The 27,943-nt window shown below is 45.1% G+C and overlaps 1 protein-coding gene across 1 annotated transcript in view; it reads left to right on the top strand.

Moving 5' to 3' along the window:
* DNAH10 (dynein axonemal heavy chain 10) overlaps positions 1-27,943 on the top strand; it is a 1,995,301-nt gene that overhangs the window by 861,090 nt on the left and 1,106,268 nt on the right. Inside the window, exon 30 of the mRNA XM_085636177.1 lies at positions 9,234-9,457. Coding sequence (XP_085492303.1) covers positions 9,234-9,457 — 224 coding nt within the window. The remainder of the gene's footprint in view (positions 1-9,233; positions 9,458-27,943) is intronic.

Below are 27,943 nucleotides of genomic sequence, written 5' to 3'. Positions count from 1 at the left end.
TCACAAGGCAAACTTATTTTTGTGTTGGTTCTAAGGTGCTCTCGGGGGGACGAAAGATGGCTTCTGTGTATGATGGGGGGTAGGGAATTAACTTTGTTGTCTTGGAACGTTAATGGACTGGGGGACAGGATCAAACGAGGTGTGGTCCTGCAGTTTTTGAAGCGACTCTCGCCCGATGTAGTCTTTCTGCAGGAGACACACCTTATTGGCAATTCCTTCTGTGCCATGAATCGGCGTGGCTACCGCCTCGTGGCCCACTCGGGCTTCACGTCAGGCTCAAGGGGTGTGGGCATCATGGTAAAGAACTCGCTCCCGTTGGAAATTGATGAGTTGCTCCACGATGATAGGGGACGTTACACTGTCTTGGTGGGGAGAATGGAGGGCAAAGTGGTTGTCTTTGTGTCAGTATACGTCCCACCGGGGCTGCAGTCGACCACCTTTGCAGACCTGGGGCGCCTCCTCCTTGGCTTTCCGGGGGGGCTTCTGGTGGTGGGGGGGGATTTCAATGCGGTGGTTTCTGGGACTGTGGATCGTCACCCCCCTAGGGACCTCCCCCGGGCACAGGCGTGGCTATCCGGCCTCTTGGATACACTGGGATTGGTGGACTGCTGGCGCTTAAAACATCCCACGCAGCTGCAGTACACTTTCCACTCGGGGGCCCATGGTAGTCTCTCACGGCTTGATTATGTCCTTGTCCCGGCGGCCTATGTCGGGAGGGTGGGAGAGGTGCGCCATTTGGCACGGGGTATCTCGGATCACTCCCCGCTCCTGTTACATTTCGATGTCTTTCCGAGGGGTGAGGGTAGGGTAGTCCCAATCAATTCCTGGTACCTGCGCGACCCCACCATTCGCGCTGACTTGATTAAATCCCTGCAGCGATATTTTGATGAGAATGTGGGGTCCGTGCCTTCGGCTATCTCCCTGTGGGAGGCCTTCAAGACAGTACTCAGAGGGGAGGCCCTATCCCTTATTTCCCACGCCCGGAGGCGCGAGCGGGAGGAGTTGACCCGGGTGGAGGCTGAAATAGCCGAGTTGGAGGGTAATCTAGAAGGTGGGGTGACGGATGCTGCACTACATGTCCTCCAACTCAAGCAAGCGGCCTATAGGGCCCTCGTCACGGAGGCGGCCAGGGGCCTCAGTAGAGAGCAACAGGGGCGACTGTATGATGTGGGTGATAAGGCTGGTAAACTGATAGCGTGGTTGGACAAAAAGGAGAGAGTGAATCGTGTGGTCCCGCTGATTGAGAAAACGGATGGTGTGTGTGTAACTGAGCTAGAAGAAATTGTCTCCTGTTTCGCGGATTATTTCCGCGAGGTGTATTCCCCGGTCTCTTCCTGCTCTGAAGAGGATTCCCGTGCCCTGCTCAGGGATATCGCGCTGCCGTCCCTTTCCGGGGAGGACAGGGTGTCGCTGGACGCCGCTCCCACCTCCGACGAAATCGCCCTCGCCATACGCTCGGTCGCTTCTGGCAAGGCCATGGGCCCGAATGGTATCCCTATCGAGTTGTACAAGTTGCGACCGGATACACTGGCGCCCCACCTCCGCGCAATGTTCCTGGCGGCCCACTCGCTGGGCTCCCTCCCGCTTGACCAGCGTCTGGCTACAATCGTGGTGATCCACAAGGAAGGGAGACCTCGGGACCGGGTTACTTCCTATCGGCCTATCTCGCTACTGAATGCGGAGCCCAAAATTCTCGCCAAGGTCCTGGCCAATCGGCTGGTCGGCGTGGTGGGCGATCTGGTTCATCAGGACCAGTCCGGCTTTATTCCCCATCGCAACACAGCCCTTAACCTGCGGCGGTTGCATGGGGTGCTCGCACGTGTCCCATTCATACGGGAACCGGCCATTTTGGCGTCCTTGGACGCCACCATGGCGTTTGATACGCTTGAGTGGCCATACATCTGGGCGATGCTTGCGAAGTTTGGATTTGGCCCAGGGTTCATCAGTTGGGTCAAATTGTTGTATTCGGGCCCATTGGCGCAGGTGGTGGTGAACGGAAGAGTATCGGCCCCGTTCGAGCTGGGCCGGGGCACGCGACAGGGCTGTCCCTTATCGCTGCTCCTTTTTGCGCTTGCCTTGGAGCCCCTGGCGGAGTGGCTGCGATGGGAGCCTTCCATCCGTGGTCTCCGTTGGACCCCCGAGTATGAGGACCGCGTATCCCTATACGCTGATGACATCCTTCTGTACCTAGCTTCCCCATGTAAATCACTGATAGTACTGGTTGATATTTTACATTCATTTGGTCGTAACTCCGGTCTCGTCATCAACTGGGCTAAATCGTGCGTGTATGTTCTCTCTGGGGAGGCTCCTATTCTCCCGCGGGGCTGTCCGATCCAGATCGCCCCGCAGGGATTTCGGTACCTGGGTGTCTTCATTACTCTGGACCCGGAGGCCCGGTATGAACGGAACTTGCTTCCCCCCCTCCAGCGCCTGAAGGTAGATGTCGCACGCTGGCGGCGCCTGCCGCTTTCGCCGCTCGGCCGGGCGGCATTGTTCAAGATGATGTCTCTGCCGCGTTTCCTGTACGCTTTGCAGAACACCATGGACCTCGTCCCAGCGCGCTACTTCCGTGAGGTGGAGAGTTTGCAGCGCCGCCTGTTCTGGGACGGGAGGCCGCGTATTGCCCTGGCGAAGTTGACGCTCCCATGGTATGACGGGGGGATTGCCCTCCCGGATATTAAACGGTACTATTGGGCCTTCCAGCTAGCTGCAATTAACCATGGCCTATACGGGCCCGCCTTAAACCCGGCATTCGCAATGGACAAGATGCTCCTGCCAGGTGGCGACTACAATCGAGCGCTTTATTCTAGCGCGCCCGACGCTCGTCTGACGGGCCCCACGCGTGTCATGGTGCAAGTGTGGCACGCGGCCAATGCAGCTATGGGGTGGAGGGACCGTTTGACCCGGGCGTCACCACTATACGCGTCCGAGCGGTTGGGCTCCCTGTGGACCTCTAAGGGCTTTGAGAAGTGGGACATAATAGGCATCAGTAAAGTGGGGGATCTCTGGACGAGGGGAGGATTTAAAACGTTCGATATGCTGCAGACGGAATTTCAGTTGCAGGGCAGTGAATACTTTCGGTATTTGCAGGTCCGTCATGCGCTGGGCTCCGTCTTTTCGGAAGTTGCCTCCATCCCGGAATATTCCCCCCTGGAGGATAGAATGCTGGATGGGCACGTCCCGGACGGCACGATCTCACTGATATACAAAAAGCTGATTAACGATCGCTCGGGCCTGTTGACTGCCCTTCGTGCGGCTTGGATTGCCGACGGGCTGGAGTTGGACGACGAGGACTGGACCTCCGCGGTGGCCTCCCCGAAGGAGGTGGCCATACCGGCTCGCCTGCGCTTCGTCCAGCTCAAGATACTCCACCGGGTCTACATGACGGGGCCAAAGCTTCTGCGTATGGGCTATGCTGAAGATGGGTTGTGTAAGCGTGGGTGTGGTGCTTTGGGGACCTTTCTGCATATTTTGTGGGAGTGCCCGGAGGTGGAAGGGTTCTGGCGTGGTGTACATGAGGTGCTGCGACTGGTTACGCATGTGGCGCTGTTGCCTGAAGCGAGGAGATGCCTGTTGAATGTGTGGGAACCGACTGATTACTCGGCGCCGCAGACGTGGTGGGTGACTCTGGGATATATGATAGCCAAGCGTGATATTGCTCAACTGTGGGGATCCCAGAGGCCCCCGACGGTCTCGGCCTGGAAAGAACACATGGACTGGTGCATGTTTCGAGAAAAAGTGGTGTATGTGGCGAGGGGTAAGCCTGGGACATGGGTGAAAGTATGGGGCCCCTGGAACGCCTACCGTGGGGGTATCTGTGCACCACCGTTGCTGCCTGATACCTCGCCAGCCCCGTCCCCTTAGCCGACTCATTCCCCCGATGCCGGGCATTGGGTTCCCCCAGTCCTCGCTCTGCTCTCTTCCCCCTCTTTAGACTCCTGTGGATAGTTGGGATCCCCCCTCTAGGGAAGCACGTGCTGCTATTTCCCGATTGTGGGTTGCCTTGTGGGTGTGGTTTTCTTGTTGTTCTTAATTTAAAATGAAACCGTATAGTGGGGTCTGGCTGATGTGGCTTTTGACGTTGTTACCTCCTGAGCATGCTCCTCCGCAACACCACGTGTTCCATAAATGTATGTCGTATGTTCCTGTCATTGCTAGCGGCCGGCTGGAAGGTTGTAGGCCCATACTTGTATACTCTTGAGACTTGTAATAAACGGTTTCAAAAAAAAAAAAAAAAAAAATCCCAACATCCTTGTGCTGATTCTTGTAATTCTATCCTTGCCAAGATTGATGATTTTGATCCTGCTTTCTAGCAACAACTTCCCAAAGCTTACACATGGTCCAGATACCCAGATTCAGCAGGGAGGAATGCTTCTCCATCGCATTCCTTGGCTGTATTCATGAAAAACTGGGCTTATCAGAAACAGGCTTACAGAAACATACGTTGCTATCATAAGTGCAATAAGGCAATACCTTGCTAGGCATTGGTATAAGAGCAAATGGTATCACATTTGTCAACAGGCTCATGAAAATTGCCTTAACCCTTTCTAGCCCTCTTTTTTAAAATATTTTTACTTTTATAACATTTTATTGAGCTCAAGGTATAACAACCAAACAGGCAAAACCGCGTATGCGCATCACTGAGCAATGATTTGACAGGCATGTCCGCATTAGCAAATGTGAATCTATATCGTACTAAATTCACCATTTGACCCCCCCCGCTTCTGCCTTTACATTTCTATCTCATAATGTAGAAATACATTTGATAGAGCTTTCTCTAATCAAGACATGATAACATGTTGACAGTGGTCAGTTCATCAGTTTGATTCCTCCACTACAACTGGGAAGAGCCAATGGTATTCCCTCACTCTGGGTGTCGATGTGGCACAATCATGCATTAGTCTGGGCCGTCAGCCTGGGCACTCTTACTCTTCCCCCTGGAGAGTGAGGTATATCCCAAGTGACCCTCAGAAATCTTTAGGTCACATAGGTGCCCGAACCAGTACCCAGAAGGATTCCAGTTGTTCCTGGCAATATACAGAATCCTGCAACCAGTCTTTAACAGTAGGTTATGGGCTGTTGTGCCAGCGCATTACCACTCTAAGCTTGACTAACAGGAGGAGGATGATGGTGAGTTTTTGCACCTTCAGAGGCCTCTTTAAATGATGTAATTACATTTGTTAACACATCTAGTAGATTCAGCAGTCCTCGTAGGCTACTGTTGCTATCTTAATTGTAAATCTTTTTGTGTTACCAGCAATATAGGCCAAGCATTAAATAATCAATGTAATCACAAAATAACAAAACTTAAGAAACCAAACAAAGTCCAATATGATGGACTGCATTCCACAAGATGCATTCTAAGTACAATTAATACCACCTCCTTGGATTTGGATTTTTATATATGTGCCTATTACGACAGGAATACAACAATTAAACCCATGCTTACCTTAGGAGAACGTAGGAATAGAAATGTTGGATGGAGGAAAAGAAAGGGATTGTGGTTCAGGGAAGCAGTAGGCAAAACCAGCTCTAGTGTTGATATCCACCAAACATGTCTTGAAATCGTATTTTGGGTCCTCAGGTCCCTAGTCCCAATACCACATAACAAAAAAACAGGATCAGTTAGCCCCAAAAAATTAAGGATGCCTTTCTGAGCCCATTTAGGAGTCACCCCCAGTGCTGTCCAAAAAAGAACTGACTGCCTCAACATGAACATATATATATATTTTCTTCTTCATTCACCACTCTTAGCCTGGCTGAGTTACATACAAGGGAGGGATGCCCATGTTGAAGAGTTGATTCCAAATCTCAAGCAGTTTCTGTCTCTTAGAATGAGTTGTAATACTAAAATTCATGTTCAGTGAAATCCACTTATCATACTATCATTTGTTATGCTTGAGAATTGTTACATTCTTAAGGATGGGCTTGTGCAACAGAGGCTAGGCCATTGTAACAACCATAATATTGCCAGCTACTGATTCACTGTAGGTTCCAGGAGCATTGGAGGGAAATTGGCATAACAGCTAAAGGTCCACAATGGTTTCGGGGTGAAAGTCTCCATGAACAAAAGGCTGTCATTCCAGTTAGGTTCCCTTTAACATCAGTGGAAGAGGAACCCGGTACTCCAGGTCCTCTGTGTGTTTTCCAGTATCACAGGTTGATCTTCTAATTGCAGTATAGTACTGGTTGTGCCTTGATGGAACTCAGATAGGCTTTGCAATTCACGGCCATATTTATCCACACGTTGCTCCGGTGTAAAGTCAGAAGCAATTATTCATATTGGCACAAAGTGTTGAAAACGTTATTTACACTAGAAAGTACCGGTTATGTACTCTGCTTTGCGTTGAAGGGGCAGCCCATGGGTTTTGCGGCAGAATTTCCATGCTACCACCCATGGTTTATGTCCCAAACCCTTATCTGCTGCCGATGGTAGATATTGCTTATAGCAAAGAAATAATGCCTCCTTGAGGCAGGCGTTAGGTTGTAGAAATGTTTTAATTTCACCCAAATTTTCAAACATTGCATATGTGCTGTATTGTAAATCACATTTGCAGTCTGTGAAAAGTTTTAAGCTTTTCCAAGGATAGTATTTTGTATTGGAAGGGTTTCCTTCAAGTAAAACCTGTGCTAGACAGCACTGCTAGAGGGCATGCACACACCATTGCACTATTGTACAATGGTGTGTGCATGGTGCTAGACACCTTAATTGTGCACCAGCACTGGAGGAGAGAGTAGGAGTGCCATATCGTTTTAAATATGGCTCTGAAATGCTTTCTCCTCCTAGAACAATGCAGGAACTTTGTCTACTGAGAGGCTTTCTGCTAGAAGTTAATACAAGGGCCCCTCAGTGCCTGGAAAATCCACGTAATCCTCAGCCCTTACATTCTTTCTTTTTTTAAAGAAATCTGTTTTATGAACTATTGCATCAAAAAGCCAAGTCAAGTTAAAAATACTTTATTCGGCTAACAAAGGCCATAAAAGCACTCCGTTAAAACATGTAAAAGACTTTAAAAGGACAATCAATACATTAAAAAGAGCGGGTAGTGTACATGTTTATTAGAAAGGTCTCCATCATACACATATTACATGTACAGTCATTAATCACCTAAGTCTAATTGAAGTAAAAGACATTATAAAAAGTCACCTGGATGGCAATACATTTAAAAGCTTCAGCAAGTAAAATACTATAGCAATAGGTGCTTGACAAATGTCCCCATGAATAAGTATTTAAGTATTTAAAAAGAGTATATCATATTATAAACAAATTTACGAAGGTTATTATGCAGCTACTGCAGGGACATCTTCTTCCTGAATTTCATTGCCCCTAGCAGAAAGCTTGCAACCGCAAAGCAGACCACAGGGGAGGGTAGCATTTGTAAAAATAACAGAGCGGGCCTTACTTGAACAAAGTTTGCCTCTCTCAATATTGGCATTATACATTTCTTACGAAGGGGGGTATAAAGTTCCCAGAAAAAGATGAAATGCAAAGTGTCCGTTACGAGAAATTATCGCAGGGGCACGGCTTTAAGGTACCTGGCCGTGAGAACTCCTTTGTGAAGGCTAAAAACCAGGATACCTGATTCAGCGGGAATCTAGTTAAAACAAAACTAACATAGCACCTTACATCGCAAGCGTTTACAACATATGCGATTACAACGCGCTCGTTACAACAACCGTGTTGTTATATCTCAGTACATTACAAATCAAGTCGTTACATTGACTTGCTGTAGGGGGCGCGCTGGACTTAGGAATAGTATAATTTACTATTCGCAACAGTAGGGAAGGTGTTGGAATAGTAAATTATACTATTCCTTAGGTTAGCGCGCGCCATACAGCAAGTCGATGTAACGACTTGCGTTGTAATGTACTGCGAGGTAACAATGTGGTCATTGTACAGACCACATTGTAATCGCTTGCGTTGTAACGCATCTGATTTAATGTCTGTTTCCCAAACAAAACAATGTTGTATGTTTGTTACTGGTGACAGATAGGGCTGTAGCTCTGGGGTCGAACTAAGGATGACATACCTTCTCACCATGGGCTTGGCTAGTTCGAGTCCCTCCCTAGTCACCTGCCGCCTAATCAAGAACTTTATTTTAATATCCTTGATCGCTGCCGGCCCTAAAGATCTTGGTTTTCTATACATGTCTGGACAACCCAGCAGCGTCAATTGATCCCTGATGTATTTTAGCCACGGAATTTGTAGGGCCCCATCAAGGGCAATACAATACATAATGACCATCTGAATCAGGGTGGGAGCGATACTTGACCAAATCTTCAACCAATACATCAGTGGTGCAGTAGCAATATGATCCGAAATGTACCCTAAGCCAAGTTCCTCATGTAAAATAAAGGCAGGGGTACTGGAGGGGAGCGCTAGGAGGCAGCGCATGAATTTTTTCTAGACCCCCTGAATGTCCCTCACATCCTTGTAACCCCATACATCACACCCATATGTCGCCATAGGGATACATTTCTCTTTATAAACCTTGAGTATGGCAGGAATTAGTTTCGACCCCAATCTTTTGGCAAAATCCCATACGACTAGACTGCTCTGGCCAAAGTGTTCTTTTTTTAATTGCCTTTGTGCAGCTCAGGACCCATTATTATCAAAAACAACCCAAATACGGAAAAGTGGACACTTTGGACAATTCTACCCCCCTGCAGAAAAACGTTGTCTTAGCGGCCTTTTTACCTCCCTTTGTCATTGTGTGACTTGGTAAAATTGGTCGCTAAATCTAGTGACTCCATAAAATCGATTAAGACATTTAAAAGATTTTGGAGACCTATGGCAGTCCTAGCGAACAACACAGCATCATCTGTGTACAGTAATGCTGGGACCAATTTGGACCCGGCTCTTGGGATGTCTTGAGTACTGCCTATAAGGTGATCTCCTAGTTTATTTATGTAAAGTGTAAACAGTAGAGGTGCCATGATGAACCCTTGTTGTAACCCTCGCTTAACCTCCCAGGAATCTGTTACGCTACCATCATCCTTAAATCTTACTGCAGTCATTGTGTTGTTGTGGGCATAATGTAAAAAGGATACCAGACTCAGTTCCATGCCCAAATGCCCTAGGATCCGCCACACTTTTGATCGATTTACTCGATCAAAGGCCGACATTAGGTCCATGAATCCCATGTGCAGTGTGTCATTCTGATGTAATTGCAAAGTATTACTCCTGTTGGGATATTCTGAACATTCACCTTATATCACTTGATATGTTTTAGATGTATGATAATATAGCATCCCTAAAATTTGAAGAAAGTGAAAATGAAAGGATAGTGGCCACTGCAATGATTTCAGCAGAAGGAGAAGTGATGGCCTTCCGAAACTCAATACCAGCAGAAGGACGTGTTGAAGACTGGATGACTGCTGTTCTGCAGGAAATGAGAAGAACCAACAGACTTATTACCAAAGAAGCCATTTTTAGATATTGTGAAGACAAAAGCAGGTAAGGCACTGTGTCCTGGGACTATGCCGAATATCCTTAATTATCCTTGGACACTTCCCCATATTCATATAATGATTGTCAGTTGTGAAAAAAAGTGTTTTAAATCTTGCTTGTTTGGTTCGTATAACCGAGGCCATGTCAGAAAAACCTAGGTATGAAATCTGTTTTGTTTATTTTAGTTGTTGTTAATGCTCACGCATAGAGAAGATAATAAAAGATAATGCATTGGCTCTCCTTAACTTGCTGGCAATAACCAGAAGACAGTGGGTTCTGGGTTCATTAACATGATGAAATGGTAAAATAATACGTAGTGGTGTTCTCCAGTATTGGGGTATCTTTCATAGATTCACATGCCTGAATCATTCCCCGTTGTCGGTGTGGGAGTCCCACGGTACATAAAAATAGCAATATACATGCATATAGAAACCATATCATAGGTAATCTAGAACAAGGAAGTAAAGTAGCCAGAAATCAAAAGGAAAAAATCCTCCACTTTCATGACTCGTCCAAGTCATTATATGTACTCCAAACTACAGCCAATCAGGCGACAGCATCCTTCTGAATGTTCTCCTTAGAAGCTCAGGCTACAGATTTTATACCACACGTCGTGTAAAGGGAGTCTCTCTGAGCTCTGCTCAGTATTTCTCTAGTTTATTCAGGAATTCTTCATTTTATGATGTCTTCTTCAAAGAAATCTCTTTTGACCTTGTGAATCTTGTGGGACGCTCCGGCTGTTTTCAGAAGATCCCCACAAGAAGTGCATTTACTGTTTGTATCCTGACCACCAGGTGAGAGACTGCAAGATCTGCAGAACTTTCCCACAAAAGACTCTGAGGGACAGAGAGGGGCATCTACTTCTGTGGCTACAGAAGATTAAGGATCAGGACAATCCCTTATCTGAAGTTGGGATTATTGCCTCTGTCAAGACTACTTCCTCTACGAAGAGGACAACTGACACAGATTTATCTTCTCCTGGGGCTAAGGTGTCGAAAAAACAGCACACTTCTAAGAGTGCTGAGCTGCCTTCTACTTCAAAAAAGACTCCTCCACCAGTAAAACTCTTCCATCTACGCCCCGAGAAAGACTGTGAAGTCTCAGGCTTCAAAACAAGTTTCTGACAGAGATTTACCTCAGAAACAGGGTCCCTCGTCGACGAGCTCGACGACGATGTCTTCGTCGACGAAGCCTACCATCGGCATGACGTCGACTGCTCCTTTCTCGTCGCAGAAGCCGCAGATGATAATGTCGTCGGCATCATCGCCGTCGACGCTGGTATCCGTCTCCGTGAAGCCAGTCCCGTCGACGAAGGACGTTCCTTCGACGATGAAGATTAAAAGAGTCTCGTCGACATTTGCCTCATCGACAGCTGCCTCGTCGACGGCTGCCTCGTCGTCGAGGGCTGTCTCGTCGACGATCACTTCATCGACATCCACGTCAACGACTACCTCGTCGACGGCTACCTCGAAGGACGCTACAACTGTCTTCATGCATGGCTCTTCAGGTTTGGTCTTCGTCAACGCCCACAACATCGTCTACGACACCGTCCACACAGGTGCCTCCGTCGACAGCAACGCCTTCTTTGCTACAAAGACGTGGATCTTCCTTGGAGGTTCTCTCTCTAATTCACGCCTTCCCTTCTAAGGTTCCTCTTGTGTTACCTCAGCATTTGCTGGATTATGAAGAAGATGATGAAGAATCGGATGAGGGTGATAGGTTTCGTACTGCCAGGAGCCCTTCTGAGCTCTTCATTAAATATCAAGATGTGGATCAAGAAGATGATTTCTGCCAGGAGACTGTTCCTTCAGCTCCAGATCCAATTCCTATGACCCAAATGCCTTTGGCTCTTCTAAATAATCTGCAATACATGTTGGACGATTATTATCGCCGTTTTCCTCCATCTGAATCAGCTTCTTCTATACCACCTACACTTGTTCTTCAATCTTCATCAGCATTGAGGTCACCCAGACCACATTCTCCAGTACCTTCGCATCACTCTCAGGACGCTAACACCATGGATGATGACAGGGAGGAAAGAGAACTGGATGACAGATCACTCCTTACGGAATGGGACGACTACCAGATACAAACTCCGTCTCCATCTACTCCTGCTCCAGTTAACTCTCCTCCAGTTGACATCGGAGGTTTTCATCTTCTCATGGAGAGGGCAACACAACGGTTCCTCCTTCCTATGGAAACAAAGAAGGATGATTGTTTCCTTTACGATTTTAAAGATCAACTGAGGAAACAAATACGGTCGATTCCTATTATTGACTTTATTTGGCAGGAAGGACTAAAGGTTATGAAAGCTCCTGCTTCTATTCCTGTGGTCCTGCCCTGCCTCGAGAAGAAATACAAGGCACCAGACAATTCGCCAGCATGTCAGATAGATCAGCCAAAGGCAGATTCCATTATAGCCCAAGCAGCTCAACGACGAGCGTGGAATCCCTCCTCTCTGCTGTCAGCTCCTCCTGATCGGGATGGGAGATGTCTGGACGCTACTGGGAAGAAAGTTTCGACCATGGCAGCAACGACCGTCCTTGCAGCTAATTCACTGGCTATCTTAGGTCGATACGATTGACAGATGTGGTTGCACATTTCTCCCTACATCGACATGTTGCCTGAGCCCTCTAAGTCTAAGGCGCCTAAAATTCTTCAGGAGGGGGAACGGATCTCGGCTGAGAATATTGATTCGGCTGTGGATGTTGCGTCTACGGGTTTTCGACAACTGGCAGGTGCTGCAGTCCTGCGGCGACAAGGCTTGCTAAAAGCTACATCATTTTGCCAGGAGGTTCAAGCTAAATTAATTGATATGCCTTTTGACGGCGAGTCTCTTTTTGGTCAGCATGTTGACGAGGCCATTAAAAAGGATACCGAGACAACAAGATCTCTCGGTACTCTTCAGTTTCGGAAACCGCCTTTTTGTGGCGCTAGAGGCCGTGGATCCTTCTCCGGTCGAGGAGGCGATAATCAGCAAAGACAATACCAGTCCTGTCAGAGTAACCAACGTTACTCTACTCAGCGTCAACAATCCTTCAGGCAACAACCAACTTACCTCTTATTCACAAAACATAAGAAAGACTTCCTACCATGGACGTGATACGTCTAAGAAGCAGTGACAACTGCCACCTGCTCTACCGCTTACCCCTTTAAAAGTTTTGTGGAAGAATCCCATTTTTACTCAAACTGGTCAGCTATAACAACAGACAAATGGGTCTTGGACATTGTGGCCAGAGGCCATGTTCTAGAATTTGTAAAACTTCCTCCGAATTCTCCTCCCAAAGGACCACCTCCAGCTCACCTCACAGAGCTTTTTTCCCAAATAAATTTGATGTTACGAAAAGGAGCGATCAAAATAGTTCCTCAGTTGCAAAGAGGAACCGGTTTCTATTTCAGATTTTTTCTAATAAAAAAGAAATCGGGAGAATGGCGACCCATTTTAGATCTTCGCTCCCTCAACAAATATCTAAAAAAGTTATCCTTCCGGATGCTGACTTTTCAAGAAATCCTTCAACTCCTCACTGCGGGGGATAACATTCCCACTCTTGACCTCCAAGACGCTTATTTTCATGTACCATTTCTCCCCAGACACATAAAGTTCTCGAGGTTCAGAGTGGCTGGCAGGGACTTCCAGTTCAAAGTCCTTCCTTTCGGACTACGTTCCGCGCCCTGTGTCTTTACCAAGGTCTTAGCACCGGAGGCAGCACACCTTCGACTGGAGGGAATTCAAATCTTTCCTTATTTAGACGATTGCGATTGTGAAAGAATTCGCCTTGATAAGGCAAACGCCCATACTCAGAGATGTCTGTCTCTTTTCCAATCTCTGGGCCTCTCTGTAAATTTCGACAAGTCGTACCTCGTCCCATCACAAAGGAGAACGTTCTTGGGAGCCACCATAGACACTGCTGACAAAAGCCTTTGTCTCAAACAAAAGACAACTCAAACTTTGCAAACTCGCCCAATTGTTGCGATCAAGAAGGTGCGTTTCAGTCCGGCAGTTCAAGTCACTTCTGGGGATGCTTTCAGCCTGCATTCCCCTGGTCCCCAACTGCCGTCTCAAGATGAGACCTCTGCAAGAGGAGCTCAACAAACAGTGGTTACAGGTTTTGGGAGCCTTCGACGATCTCATCTACATCAATTCTCGGATTTGGAAAGCTTTGCACTGGTGGCAGGCTGCACATTTCTAGTGGAAGCTTCTAGTTTTTTCATCACCACGGACGCCTGCCTCCAAGGATGGGGAGCGCACCTGCAAGGACTCACCGTCTGTGGCAAATGGGATGTTCAACAATGGACTTGGCATATCAACCTCTTAGAGTTGCTAGATATCTTCCTGGCCCTAAAGTCTTTTCGCACCTTCATTCTCGGAGCATCGGTGTTGATCTGAACGGACAACACGACAAGTATGCACTACTTGAACAAACAAGGAGGGACAAGATCCGTTTTACTGTCTCAGCAAGCCCAGCAAATTTGGGATTGGGCGATCCAACATCAGATAAGTCTGACAGCAATCCATGTCCCAGGAGTTTCCAACGTCCTCGCGGATTTCCTCAGCAGGTCGACAGTTTCCAATCACGAGTGGGAGCTCCATCAACCAACTTTGGATCGTATTTTTCAGAAGTGGGGTCGACCCGATCTGGACTTGTTCGCGACCAGTCAGAACCGCAAATGCCCATTCTTCGCATGCTGGCTGCCCCACAAAGGATCGTGCGGGAATGCGTTTTTGATGAACTGGTCGCGGATTTATGCCTACCTTTTTCCACCAATACCGTTGGTTCCCAGGGTTCTCCGGAAAATGAAGAAGGAGCCATGTCGCCTAATACTCATAGCTCCCAGGTGGCCTCGCCAGCTTTGGTTCACCAAACTCCTTCTCTCCGAATGCGATCCCATTCAGTTGCAACCAATACCGAAACTTCTATCTATTCAGAATGGACAGATCTGCCACCCGGATCCTGCATCCCTGCGTTTAGCGGCCTGGCGCCTGAACACCTTGAATTTGCTCACTTAAACAATCCTTCGGACTTTAGGGAAGTCTTGGCCAATGCTAGAGCGCCTTCCACAATAAAGACATACAGGCTCAAATGGAAACGATTTTGCCTGTGGTGTCAAGCCGCTAACATTCATCCAATCTATGCAAAACCCGAACAAATTTTGCCTTTCTTTTTACATTTGGCAAGATCAGGCCTTTCCCATTCTACTCTTAAAGTATTCTTAGCGACTATTTCAAGATTCCGACAGGATGGTTCCAACTCTCTTTTTTCCTCTAGGGTCATTCAGCAGTTCTTCAAAGGATTGTTTCGCATGTTTCCTTCCATCCGCCGTCCACCTCCATCCTGGCATCTTAACATTGTGCTCTCACAACCCATGCAACACCCCTTTGAACCTATTCATAGGACTGATTTGAAGTTTCTTTCATGGAAAGTGTCTCTGCTGTTGGCTCTCACATCAGCTAGGCGGGTCAGTGATACTCAAGCCTTCACTATTAAACCACCTTTCCTTCAATTCACCAAGGACTCAGTAGTGCTGCGTACTAACCCCATTTTTATGCCTAAAGTTCCTTCGGACTTCCATCTCAACAAACCGGTCATTTTAAAGACTATCTTTCCTAATCCTCAATCACCTGCGGAAAGGGCTTTGCATACTCTTAATGTAGAGGTGTCTAAAATTCTATTTACAGAGGACATCTTCAATACGGAAATCTGATCAACTATTTATAGCTTATGGAAAGATGCGAACAGGACACCCAATATCCAAACAGTCCATTGCTCGTTGGATTTCTGCTGCAATTTGTTTCTGTCATTAGCATGCAGGCAGACCATTACAAACAACTACGAGAGCACATTCTACTAGAGCAATCTCTTCCTCTACCGCTCTCTTTGCTGGTGTGCCTCTTCATCAAATCTGCAGAGCTGCTACGTGGTCCAGCAGGCACACCTTTACCAAGCACTACTGTCTGGAAGCTGCCAGCAATGCAGACACGTCTGTGGGACAGGCGGTTCTCCGTAATCTTTTAAAATAAGGAGAGCCTCTGTTCTTCCCTCCTCCTCTTTGCTGTTTTCTGACTTACAGATCTTCTATGATTGTTTATGTATATATATGTGTCGATATATATATATATCTATATATGTGTATATTTGTATAGAAATATCTATATCTGTGATTACATATCTTCTGTGATATGCATATGCTTATGTTGTGATGATAATCTTACTAGTATTGTTAGAGAGTTACTTCTCTCTACTCTGATTCAGGTATGCAAATCTATGAAAGATACCCCAATACTGGAGAAGAACAAAAGGTACTTACCTGTAATCTGTGGTTCTCCAGTATTAGTATCTTTCATAGATTCACATGCAACCCACCCACCTCCCCTCAGAGGCTCTTCTATGCTCTTTTCACTCTGGATCACACTTGTGCTCGAAACTCTGAGAGCCTGAGCCTCTGAGGAGAACATTCTGGAGGGTGCTGTCACCTGATTGGCTGTAGTTTGGACTATATATAATGACTTGGACGAGTCATGAAAGTGGAGGATTTTTTCCTTTTGATTTCTGGCTACTTGAACGTAATGTAAGGCAGTCCTTAATCCTTGAGTTTTCCCTGTATTCACTTGCCTTTCATTGATTCAAAGAGTCAAATCTACCTTCTTCTTAGTTATAAAAAGTGAAGAGGCACTTACAGTTGAGTGAGAATGAAAAATAATACCATTGTTCAAGTTTTCATGATGGTGAATCTTCAGAACACCTTTCTTCAATGAGGCTAGGTGTGCATGTCATCAATGAAACCCCACCTTAGTCCCAGATTTAGAGCACCAGCCCCCACAGGCATCAAAATAGCCAATAGTGAATCCTTAATTGCGATTTTTAAGTAATTGCAATTAAAGATTTGCTATTGGCTATGCATGTAGGAATCGTAAATAAATTAGCGATTGTAAGGGCTGCCAGAAAGTTCTGCAGGAGCGTCAGGAACCTGATGAGAATACCTCAGTCTTCCCCAGCGGTCTTCCGACTCTATCAGGCTCTAGAGATTCGGAAGACTCGCCAGGGGAAAACAGGGAAACAAAACAAGGGAAGGCGGGTTTGCACTTCAATGGCGTAACTGGCGTCTGGTTCTGAAGAAAGGGTACACACACCTCGCACACACCCTGTAAAAATAAAGACTGTGTAAGTACTAGTACATAAGAACAACCCTCTTATATAACTCGACACTTGACCTCACCTACCACTGTGTGGTTACTTCTAATCTTGTAGAGTGAAGGCGTCAAGGAGTCAAATGTAACATCCTACGTAAATGAGAGCACAACGTTAGAAGGGAGTAGGAACCAGTACTAGAGCCTACTCTATTCCTTCATGCAGCTTACCCCCAGCAGTTCTGTTGAAGGACTACCGACTCCCCGGATTCTACTTTGCCTTGAGACCACTGTGGAGGGTAGTTGTTCTACTGAGACATATATCACAACCTGTCAAAATAATAGAGTCCCCCTGAGTTCCCCTTCTCATATATAGCATACACTTATTGAAGAATAAAGCAGCGCATTGCACTGTTACCGTGATTCTGTCGGAAGGAGAGTCAGCACAGAGATCCATGCAAATATCCCAATGGAACGACTGGATACCTTCGTTAATAGGAAATGGTATAGAAACACCCACACTAGGATGTGCAACGCAAAAGAACACTACCATGCTAAACGTATACTGAATAACGCCTGGCCGATAGAAAGAACAGAGTCCGCCACTGGTTTGAGTGCCACAAGCAGGAAATAACGGGGGAAAATAAGGAGGGGGACAACTGATACAGTATGGGCCGGAAAATGCGGATTTAGACACTGCCTAGCAAATGTGGAGAGCAATGGAAACAGCCCGGCTTGAAAGGAAAGAAAGCGCTTGGGATTCAGCACTGCTGTGAGCCACGAACACTGGAAAAGATAACAGATGCTGAGTGCTACAGAAGCCAGGAACACTGTAGGAACCTCTCTCTCTGCACTAAGGGGAGAGAGGCGATGTCCGACCTGCTAGCGATGGTGGGGATGGTCGCAGGACGAAACGCCGTGTATGGAGGAGAAAGCGGCAACGATACAGCAAGCCGCCTTCGCACACAAGAACGAAGACGGAAACAGGAAATGCTCTACCGGAAGTCAGGCAACTAAGCGTGGGACGGAAATGAAGCTCGAAGCAAGAACGCTAAGCGCGTCTACTTGCCTCGGGGTTCCTTCAATACTTCAGCGTCGACGAGCTTGGACCGCGGGGCATGACAGCGATTCCTACAAATTCCTTAATTGCGACTCGCAAATTGCGAGTCACAATTAAGGATTTGCTTCCTATTCATTCCTATGGGCCTAATGGCACATAGGAATGGATGGGAATTTCATGCACAATTTGCGAGTACCCAATAGGTACTAGGTACTCGCAAATTGCGCATGCAATTTCAAGGGTGCTAGGGTGCCAAGATGATACCCTGTAGCACCTTTAAAATTGCTAGGTAAACCCATGTTGCACACACACATGCCCTAAGGGCATGTGTGTGTTAGTGTAACCTTGAACTTTGAAAAATGCACTTGGGTTCATTTGACGGTATTTTAAATATCATCATGAATTGCATTTGAGGCATCGCAATTTGCGATGCCTTAAATGCACTTGCAATTTAAGTAATCACAAATTTGCGATTACTTAAATTGCGATTTTTGCATTTGGGATGATGCATCCCAAATGCAAAAATACTGGTCGCAAAGAGGCAGATTCTGCGAATCTGCCCGTTTGCGACCGGTTTTTAGTTTGATGCATGTGCCCCAATGTTCTTTATGATGCGGCAGCAAGCACATTGTTTCTAGTCTATGAATTCATCAGCAAATTATTTGTACTTTATTGGCACCAACAACAAATGGCTGATGATTAGTGATTTATCCAGTGACGGGGCCATTGCAAATTTAACATCTTTAAACAACGTCTTTCTTGGTGGGATTTATGGGTGTATTCTAAACTTTAGTCAAGGAGGTCACAGGACCTTCCAAACCTGGAAGGGTGGGGAGATCCTTTCATATATTAAAAGGTGAGGGGGATACATACTCCCTAAGAACTAATCTATAACCGTAAAGGTATCCCTCTAATAGTAGAGACAACTTTCAAGAGTGGGGTTGATACGTGCCATGCCCAAAAACCACAGCAGTAGGAGGCAGGGAAAGGGGGGAAAAACCTTTTTTTATAAATAATCCTCGTCCACTCTAATAGTGGCATGCTTCATCATCGGGTTCACTCTAACCCCTAAAAGTCATGGTGGGCTCAACAATGTTCCAAGAGCTCTTTTTATATTACTATTTAGGGGGGCATAACAACTAAATAAAAATTCCTCATCCCCTCCCAAGATGTTTATTTATTCGCAGAGTGGTGAGGAAGCTCAAAATCAATTATGGAAGGGAATCTGATTTCGCTGGGGCGCGCCACGTCTCGATCTATTAGCAACCAAGACAAACAAGGAATGCAACACTACCAAGTTGGCATCCCCAGAAAGGATCATGGGGAAATACCTTTTTGATAGGATGGTCAAAAATATTTTCTTGAGTCCATATTTCTCTTGAGTCCATAATCCCAAGGATACTCAGGAAAATGAGTCCTCATTGCTCCAAAATGGCCCCAGCAATTCTCTCGGAACAAGCTCACATTCCTCTGACATTCATTCCATTGTTACTTTCCATGAACAGGGGCCAGGTACTTCATCTAAATCCAACCTCTCTACATTTGTCAGCCCGGCTCCTGACTACCATGAGATTGAAACCTTAGATATCCCTAGAGACTGTAGAGAAATCCTTGCTAAAGCTCTAACAAATCATACCAAATAAAGTGGAAACCTTTCTGTGTATGGTGTCTAGAAAAAGAGTTGCATCCGTTCTTCTCTACACTAGAATAGATCTTGCCACATCTTCTACAACTAGCTAAGTCTGGCGTTGCACATTTGTCAATAAGTCAATTAGTAACAATATCTTGCTTTAGGAGATCTGAAAAATCACCCTCTCTCCGGTTAGCAAGAATCATTAAGCAGTTCCTTAAGGGACTCTTTAGAACTTTTCCTCCTGTGAGGGAACCCCCTCCTTCTTGGCATCTCAATGTGGCATTAACCCAGTTAATGAAAGCCCTGTTTAAGCCAATCCACAAGGCAGATTTGAAATATCTTTCTTGGAAGACGGCATTACTATTAGCATTAACCTCAGCTAGAAGAGTTAGCGAGCTGCATGCATTCATTATAAATCAACCATTCATGCAATTCCAATAGGACAGCATTATTTTAAGGACTAACCCCAAATTAATTCCAATAATACCTTTGGATTTCCACCTTAATGAACCTATTGTTTTAAAGCCATTTTTTCCAAACCCACAAACCGTTGCAGAAAGGTCTCTACACACCTTAGATGTTAAAAGATTTATTAAGTTTTATTTGTACAGAACAAGACAGTTCTATAAATCTGATCCGTTATTTATTGCCTAGGGAAATTTACATAAAGGACTACCGGTTTCTAAACCTTCTATTGCAAGATAGATTGCAACAGCCATTCAATTCTGCCATAACGCAGCAGAATGACCCTTAACCACCAATTCTGTTTGCTGGTGTGCCGATTCAACAAATCTGCAGGGCAGTGTCATGGTCCAGCATTCATACCTTCACCCAGCATTACTGTCTGGATGCTGCAGATAAAGCTAATGCAGCCATGGGACAAGCTGTATAGCGCCATCTATTTCAATAAGGTGAGCCTTTATCAGTTTCTTTTTTGCCACCATCCGCTTTTATTATTATTATTTTTATCATTGTATGTTTACAACTGCAAATGTTTACTGCTATCTATTCTGATTCAATCATGTGAATCTATGAAAGATGCAAACGCTGGAGAAGAAAATAAGTTACTTACCTGTAACTGTAGTTCTCCAGTATTGGTATCTTCCATAGATTCACGTGCAACCCACCCTCCTCCCCTACAGGCTCACTCTTATACTTTGGAATTATATTATTCCCACTTGTGTTCGAAAATCTGAGGGACGCCGCCTCTGTGGGGAAGGTTCTAGAGGGTGCTGTTGTCCGATTGGTTATAGAATAATTGTGGTCCTTTTTTATAAAGAACTTAGATAGGCTATTTAATTCAGGGCCTAGTACCATTATAGCCTATGTTGTTAAACGTACTGCTTTATTAAAGTACCGTGGGACTCCCACTTCGACGACAGGGAATGATTCAAGCTTGTGAATCTATCAAAGATTTAAATATTGGAGAACTACAGTTACAAGTAAGTAACTTATTTTCATATCCCTGATACTTCAAAATAGGAGGCAAGACAGCAAGCCCTTGGAGTCACTTAAGTTCTTGAGGATGTAGAGATGCAGGTCCAGTCCTTCTTACTCCTAAGCAAGGAGGGCAGCAGCAGGGCAGGCACAGCAGAGCAGGAGTCCAGTAGATTCCAGCAGGGTGACATTCCTTTCAACAGCACAGCAGTCCTTCTTCCTGGCAGAATGTCCTCAGGTCCAGAAGTGTACTGAGTTGGTGGTGTCAGGGGTCCAGAACTTATACCCAGTATTGCTTCTGAAGTAGGGGATACTTCAAAGAGAATTCTTTGAAGTGCACAAAGTCCCCGCCCTTCATGCCCTGGCTCCAGACTGACTACAGGCTAGTATGCTGTTCTTTGTGTGGGGACAGGCATAGCCTATTTAGGTGCAAGTGCTAGCTCCTCCCTCCCATTCTGCTCATGATGACCCATCAGGATGTATATGCCCTATCAGGATGAATGGCCCATCAGTCACACCTAAACTCCCTTTGTGTGTGGTTGTGGGAATGCAGAAAGCCCAGCTGTCACCTACCCCAGACATGTATTTAGAGACAGGCAGAGGCATAAGAGTAGTTAAAGTAAGAAAATGGCAACTCTCTAAAAGTGGCATTCTCAGACTTGAAACTTAAAATTCAACTTTACTATAATTTGTGTTTTTAAATTGTGAGTCCAGAGACTTCAAACACGAAATATCCATCTTTTCCCAATTGGAAATTACATTTATAGAATGTAATAAGGTAATCCCAATGTTAACCTATGGGAGAGATAGACCGTGCAGTAGTGAAAAACAAATGTAAGAGTTTTTCACTACCAGGACACGTAACACTTAAAATTACATGCCCAACCTTTTAAATACACTGCACTCTGCCCATTGAACTGTCCAGGGCCTACCTTAAAGGTAATTTATATGTATTAAAAAGGATGTTTTGAGCCTGGCAAGAGGGTTAACTTGCCAGGTTGACATGGTGGTTTAAATTGCACACATAGGTTCTGCAATGGCAGGCCTGAGACATGTTTAAAGGGCTACTGAAGTGGGCGGCACAATCAGTGCTGCAGACCCACTAGTAGCATTTAATTTACTGGTCCTGGGCACATGCAGTGCACTTTACTAGGGACTTAGAAGTAAATGAAATATGCCAATTGTGGCTAAGCCAAATGTTACGATGGGCCTGGTTACGAGTCTGGCAGTCCAAGGACTGCCAGACTTGTGGGGGCACAGCGGCAGCAGTCTTCTGACCGCCGTATTACAACTCTGGCGGTCGAACTGCCATTGCACTTCTGCAACTGCCGGGGGTCAGAGATCCCTTGTGGTGGCGCGTTGTTCTTGAGACCGCAATATGCTTTGTGGGACTGCTGCAGGCCTACCAAGCATATTACAAGTTTCATTTCCATCACAGTTTTCATGTTTTTTTCTCCTCCATGAAAACCGTGGCCGAGAGGAAACAAAGGGGGTCTTACAGGGCCCCCTGTTGCCTCTGGGCCCTAGGGTGCATGCAGTGGGGCACATGTTGTGGCCCCCATGTGCATGCACCCCAGTAACAGTATGGCATGTACTGCACCAGTTCCTGCCATGCAGGTACTTCCTTTGGCGTTCCCATTGCGGTGCCTATTTTAATAGGCAGGGCTGTAGGAACGCCAAAGAACCGTCCTCCAGTGTTTAAAAAAGTCATAATTTAGCAGCCGGTGCCCACTCAGGTTTGGTGGTGCGGCAGCAAGGCAGACCTGCTTCCGCATCGCCTAACTCGGAATCAGGCCCTATGTTTTAGGTAGAGAGCACATGCACTTTAGCACTGACCTGCAGTGGTAAAGTGACCATTGTCCTAAAACCAGCAAAAATGAGGTCAGCAAAACTGGAGATCAGAATGCAAAAAGTCTGAGGAAGCCACGCCAAGGATGCCAGATATAACAATGACCCATTGTGGCTTAGTTTGAATCTTGATTGGACAAAAAACTGTATTGTACCAAAGATACCTGTTTATTTTTGTTTGTGGCAATGGGTGTTCGGACAAAATATCGAATTAAAAATATCAGGTAACCTAAATATCATTTATATTCAAAAAGGAGTTAGAGAGGGAAAATGTATACCAGGCTACCCTCCACTCAATCTGTAATACAACAAAACAAACCTTGCAACAACAAGGTACACCTGTAGACCGATTAATTACATAGGATTTCTAGTAGGGTAATGTAAAAATCTATTACTCCTTCATTAGTAGTTCTTATCATGAACTATCATTAAATCCCTGGTGCCATACAACTTAATATTTATTAATTCCCGAACGGTGAAAATACCCAGCCATGTATAAAGTCACTCAACATCTATAGTGCAAAAAAACAAAAAGTGAGGAAAAAATGAGAAAGTATCTCACGTGCGCAACACCAAGGGAGCTGCTGGCAGGTTCTCACCAGTTTGCTCACGATTTTATCATCATCGATATCATTCTCATAGAAAATAATTGTGTCCCATTTAGGAAAGTGTGAAAAAAGATATAAATGAATAATTTTATGCAAACCCCAAAAGAGCAGGAAAAGACCCGTGAAGTCTTAAATAAAATTAGGTCTGGCTCACATATACAATTCGAATTTCTTTATTCCGTTGTGTGAGTCATCCCAAGGTTAAACACACGGTCATGTCATGTAACCACATTCAGGACTGGCCAACATGTTTCTGATGTTTGTTGATATTGTTGTGGTTATAGTAAATGTTAACTTTATAGTGTGCTATATTGTGGGTTTCTTCTTTTGTGGTAGTGGGGGCTTTATAATGTTTGCCTATTTAGTGTCCAACATCTTTATTTTTATAAATTATATCGGAGTGGGAATGGTGAATTGTGCCTCTTTAGTGTGCAGCACCTTCCCTCCGTTATGTTAGATTGGTGTGAGAATATTATATGTTGCCCCTTTAGTGTCCATCATCTTCCCTGACTTATTTTATTCCGGAGTGGGAATTATATATTTAACCCTTTCGGGCCTGGGTACGATCTTGCCAGGAAAGCCCTCTGTACGACTCAGAACCGGAGGGCTTTACTGGCGAATTGTGCTCTGCGAGTCCGAGCGAATGAGTATGATGCACCCGTATGGTGATGGACTCAGTTCGCTCAGACTCCCATTGAACTCTATGGGAGCCTGTATACTGAACGCGTACACAGGCTCCAATAGCAAAAAGGGGTGGGTGGGGAAGCACCGTACACCCTGTTGTGGGCATCCAATGGTGCCCGCTACACTGTGCATGCATGGTAAGGGTACCCCCACGGGCCTGATTCGGAGAGCCCCGGGTTAAGGGGGGGGGCCTGCTACAGACCCCCAAAGTCCAATTCCCTCAGCCGTTTCATCTTGCTGAGACTGAGTCTATACCGCTGTCCGGATCGTGCATCGTACTCTCTTGTTCAGAAGCTGCCTCCATTGAGTGGCACAATTCGGCTGCGAACGAGTCGGAATGACAGGATCGGGCTCGGAAATGATTCGGTCAACGCAGATGAGAGCTTTGAATCATACTTGGTCGTTTGGAACGGGGGATAATTCGGTCGGAAACATAGGCTCCGAATCGGATTGGCTCGTTCCAGAACCCATCTGGAGGCCTTCCTAGCGAGATCGTACTCAGGCCCTTAGTGTCCAAAATCTTCTTTGAAGTAAGTTGTAATGCAGTGGGGAATAGAGAATCTGAAATATATTTAGTCCTATAGATGACTGTGACAGTGTAACTTAAAACAGCTGCAAAGTTGCAGTTGACGTAAAGGAATGGTGTATGTCTATTTAGACTCTTTATTGTTAACTTTGAAGGATTTGGGGCACATATCCTTAAATATATGTGTCGATACAATGTAGCACATAATACAAATCATATCCAATGTTCAACTGATTTGGGTTTGGGCACATGTCCTTTCATGCGTGTTGCTATAGTGCACAGCAAAATAGAAATGTTGTGCCTTATTGTCACATTATTACATTGATTTGTTTTTAATCTAGGAATCATGTGGGGCAAAGCGTTAGCATATATATTTTTTCAAACTGTGTGTATTTTTCAAAGACTGTATTTTCTATTGAATAACTACCAGTCTGTCTTCCAATGCACTTCTTTAGTAGTTTCACACTTGACACACCACTCAAGTAATATTTTAAATGGCTAAAAACGTTATTGAATTTGTTGGTGAGCAAGCCTACAGGACCGGCGAAACACATCCGACCGCTAACAATTAAATCATATTTTTGTGAAGACATGGTGTCGTCATTCTTTGTTGTTCAAGGGAAAGTGTGATGATTTGTATCGGACCGCGCTTGGGTGGTCCGCAAGACAGCCCGCCTTTTGATCTGGAGCAGCAGCGGCTGAAACACAAGCAAACAATGTTGGATTTACAACCGACGCCCACCCTCACTGCCAAAGAAGGCAAGCGGCAACGTGCCTGAAAATATTCTCCGGAGCGAGCCTGGAGTGTGTGGTGCAACCCGGAGAGTCGGAAGACCCGCGGAGGGTGCCGCAACACCCAGGTAAGCATGGACTCTGCTGTGCTGTGTTTTGGGAAGAGGGAAAGCCAGTGAAAAGGTGTATTTCTATCGTTATTTAAAACGCAGACACCGGCGGCTCTTGACTAGTGGTGCATATCCACTAAGATTTATTTGGCATAATGTCAGCTGATGAAGTTAAAGAAAGGCACTATCGATTGTCGTGGTGAGCACGAAAAAAAGTGTGGGAGCACTAAAATATGTGACTACGCCGGATTTGACAACACGTTTGAAGAGACTCAAAAAGCTGAAACACGCAGAATTATCCAAATGGTGGGAGTCCAAATCTTTTCAGCGTTACTTAGAGGTCAAGCGTATTCCTAGAAGTTTGAGGATTTTAGTGGCCCCTACATATGAGGACCCTAATCCAAACATGCTTTGAGAGTGGGCGAATAACAACCAAGAATCCTTGCAAAGTAGGCTTGCAATTTTGATCAAGTACGCTGACATTGATAGATTAAAAATCATAGAAGAAATTGAACAAATCCTGGGCATGTTAGATAAAGAAGTAGATCAAGAGGCAGTAACTAAATTTAAAACTGAGATGAAGGAAAGGCTACGCAAACTGGAAGAGTCAATCAAAGAAAGGAAGGCGCAGAAATTTTAGCGGGATAAAATCGACTAAGACCGAGGGTAAATCTATACGTTTGCGAAAAAGTTCTAAACCCTTAGTCGTCTAAGGATGAATGTGAGTGGTAAACTAACAGCAGATCCACAGTCAAAATTGAGCAGTATTCAAAGCTCCGAATTAGAGACTGATGGAGATGAGGGTCCTAGTGGATTAATAGCAGGAGCGCCTCCCTCTGTGTTTGAAGAATTTGGTTTTTTAGAGCAGGAGAGGAGATTCAACCTCCGTCCCAGGACATTTGCAAGCAATGTAAAGCCTCAAAGAGGAAGAGGCAGAGTCAATAGATGCGCAAAGGCGCAAAACAATTCAGGCAGTGAATTGAGAGCCAAGAACAAGCAGAACAAGAATTAACAATGGGAACTGATACTTCAATCATAAATCTGACAAAAATTGCATTAACTGAGAGAGAAAAAGACATCCTAAAACTGGGTTTATCTTACTGTCTGGAGGAGGAGTTCAATTATGTGAAAACAAGGTTGGATGTCTTTAAATTTGTTTGAGCATTTAAGTTAAAAAAAAAATGTGCTGCCAATACTAACCAAATACCTACGCCATCTACCAGTGGTAGTAATTTAAGTAATATCCAACCAGTGGACTTTGTGGTAAACGATATGAATTTGATGTTGGACTCAAGGCAACTTGAAGAAGAATCTGAAACCAATATCTCAAACCGAGGGATTGCCTCACAGTCTATTATGAGTCAAGCAGTTATATTAGCTGATATGCAAGGCATAGACATTGCCAGCAATAATCTGACGAGTTTTAGACAGACTTCGAGATTCACACCTATGTCCAGTAAAGATTCTGTGGACATTTATAATGAACTGGTGACTAATAAAATGAAAAGTTTGTGTAAGAACACTAGTGAAAAATGTAAAAAAAAATATAACAGAAACAAAGAGAATACACTGCTCTGGTGAATAAACTTTCTACGAATTCAGATTGTATTTTGCGTAACGCAGACAAGGGCAGAAATGTTGTATTATGGGACGAGCAGAAATATCTGAGTGAAGCATACAAACAATTGAACAATCGCTCAAACTATGTGAGAGTTGCTGAAGATGCTATCACCAAAAGTCACTTTCTTTACAATGCACAATTACAGGAATGATCTACACAAGGCTTGATTAATGATGAAGAATTAATGTTTCTAAAAATTAACAACCTGATAACACAAGTAATGTACCTGATCCCAAAGGTGCATAAAGATGCTGAAAATCCCCCGAGACTCCCTAAATTATCAGCCATGGGCAGTGCCCTAGAAAATACATCGAAACTCGTATATTCATTTCTTTGTCCTCTTGTCAAAATCCTTCCGTCATACATTCAGGACACAGGGAATTTTTTTAAGTGGGTGTATGACTTGCCTTGGGAAAGTGATTTTCTATTGGCAACTATTGATGTAACCACATTATACACCAGTATCAAGCATGAAGACAGTTTAAACGCGGTTAAATATTATTTGGGTGGTAAACCTGTAAAAGTCTGGTCTCATACACAAATGCTTATTGCAATGACATCTATTTGCCTGAAAAAGAATTATTTACTTTTCAATGGCGAATTGTTTCATCAGACATGCGGTACAGCTATGGGCACCTGCTTCGCCCCCTGCTATGCGAATTTGCATATGGGATGGTGGGAGGAGCAGGTGGTCCAGAAGTTGTACCCAGAAGGATGGCATAACAACGTCATGCATTGGAGTCGATTAATTGACAACTTGTTCGTTATATGGAAAGGCTCAGAACAGTCATTAAATAATTTTGTCATGTAACTTCAGACTAATAACTTAAATCTGAGATTCACAAGCACTATTAGTGCAACCAGTGTGAATTTTCTTGATTTGACAGTCTACGTAAAGGATGGGATGTTGGAGACATCTTTATACCGCAAACCATCAGCGGGCAACACTTTGCTTCACGCTATGAGCTTCCATCCCCAGAATTTAATCAAAAATATCCCCTACGGGGAATGTTTGCGTACCATCCGCAATTGTAGTGATCAAGAAAGCTGCAATAGAGAAATGGCGGTGTTAAAAACACGTTTCAAATCAAGAGGTTATTCTGAAAG

This window comes from Triturus cristatus, chromosome 11, assembly GCF_964204655.1.
Source record: "Triturus cristatus chromosome 11, aTriCri1.1, whole genome shotgun sequence".
NCBI classification, from domain to species: domain Eukaryota; kingdom Metazoa; phylum Chordata; class Amphibia; order Caudata; family Salamandridae; genus Triturus; species Triturus cristatus.
Note: the sequence above shows the minus strand (reverse complement) of the source record. Positions and strands in the feature narration are given on the sequence as shown.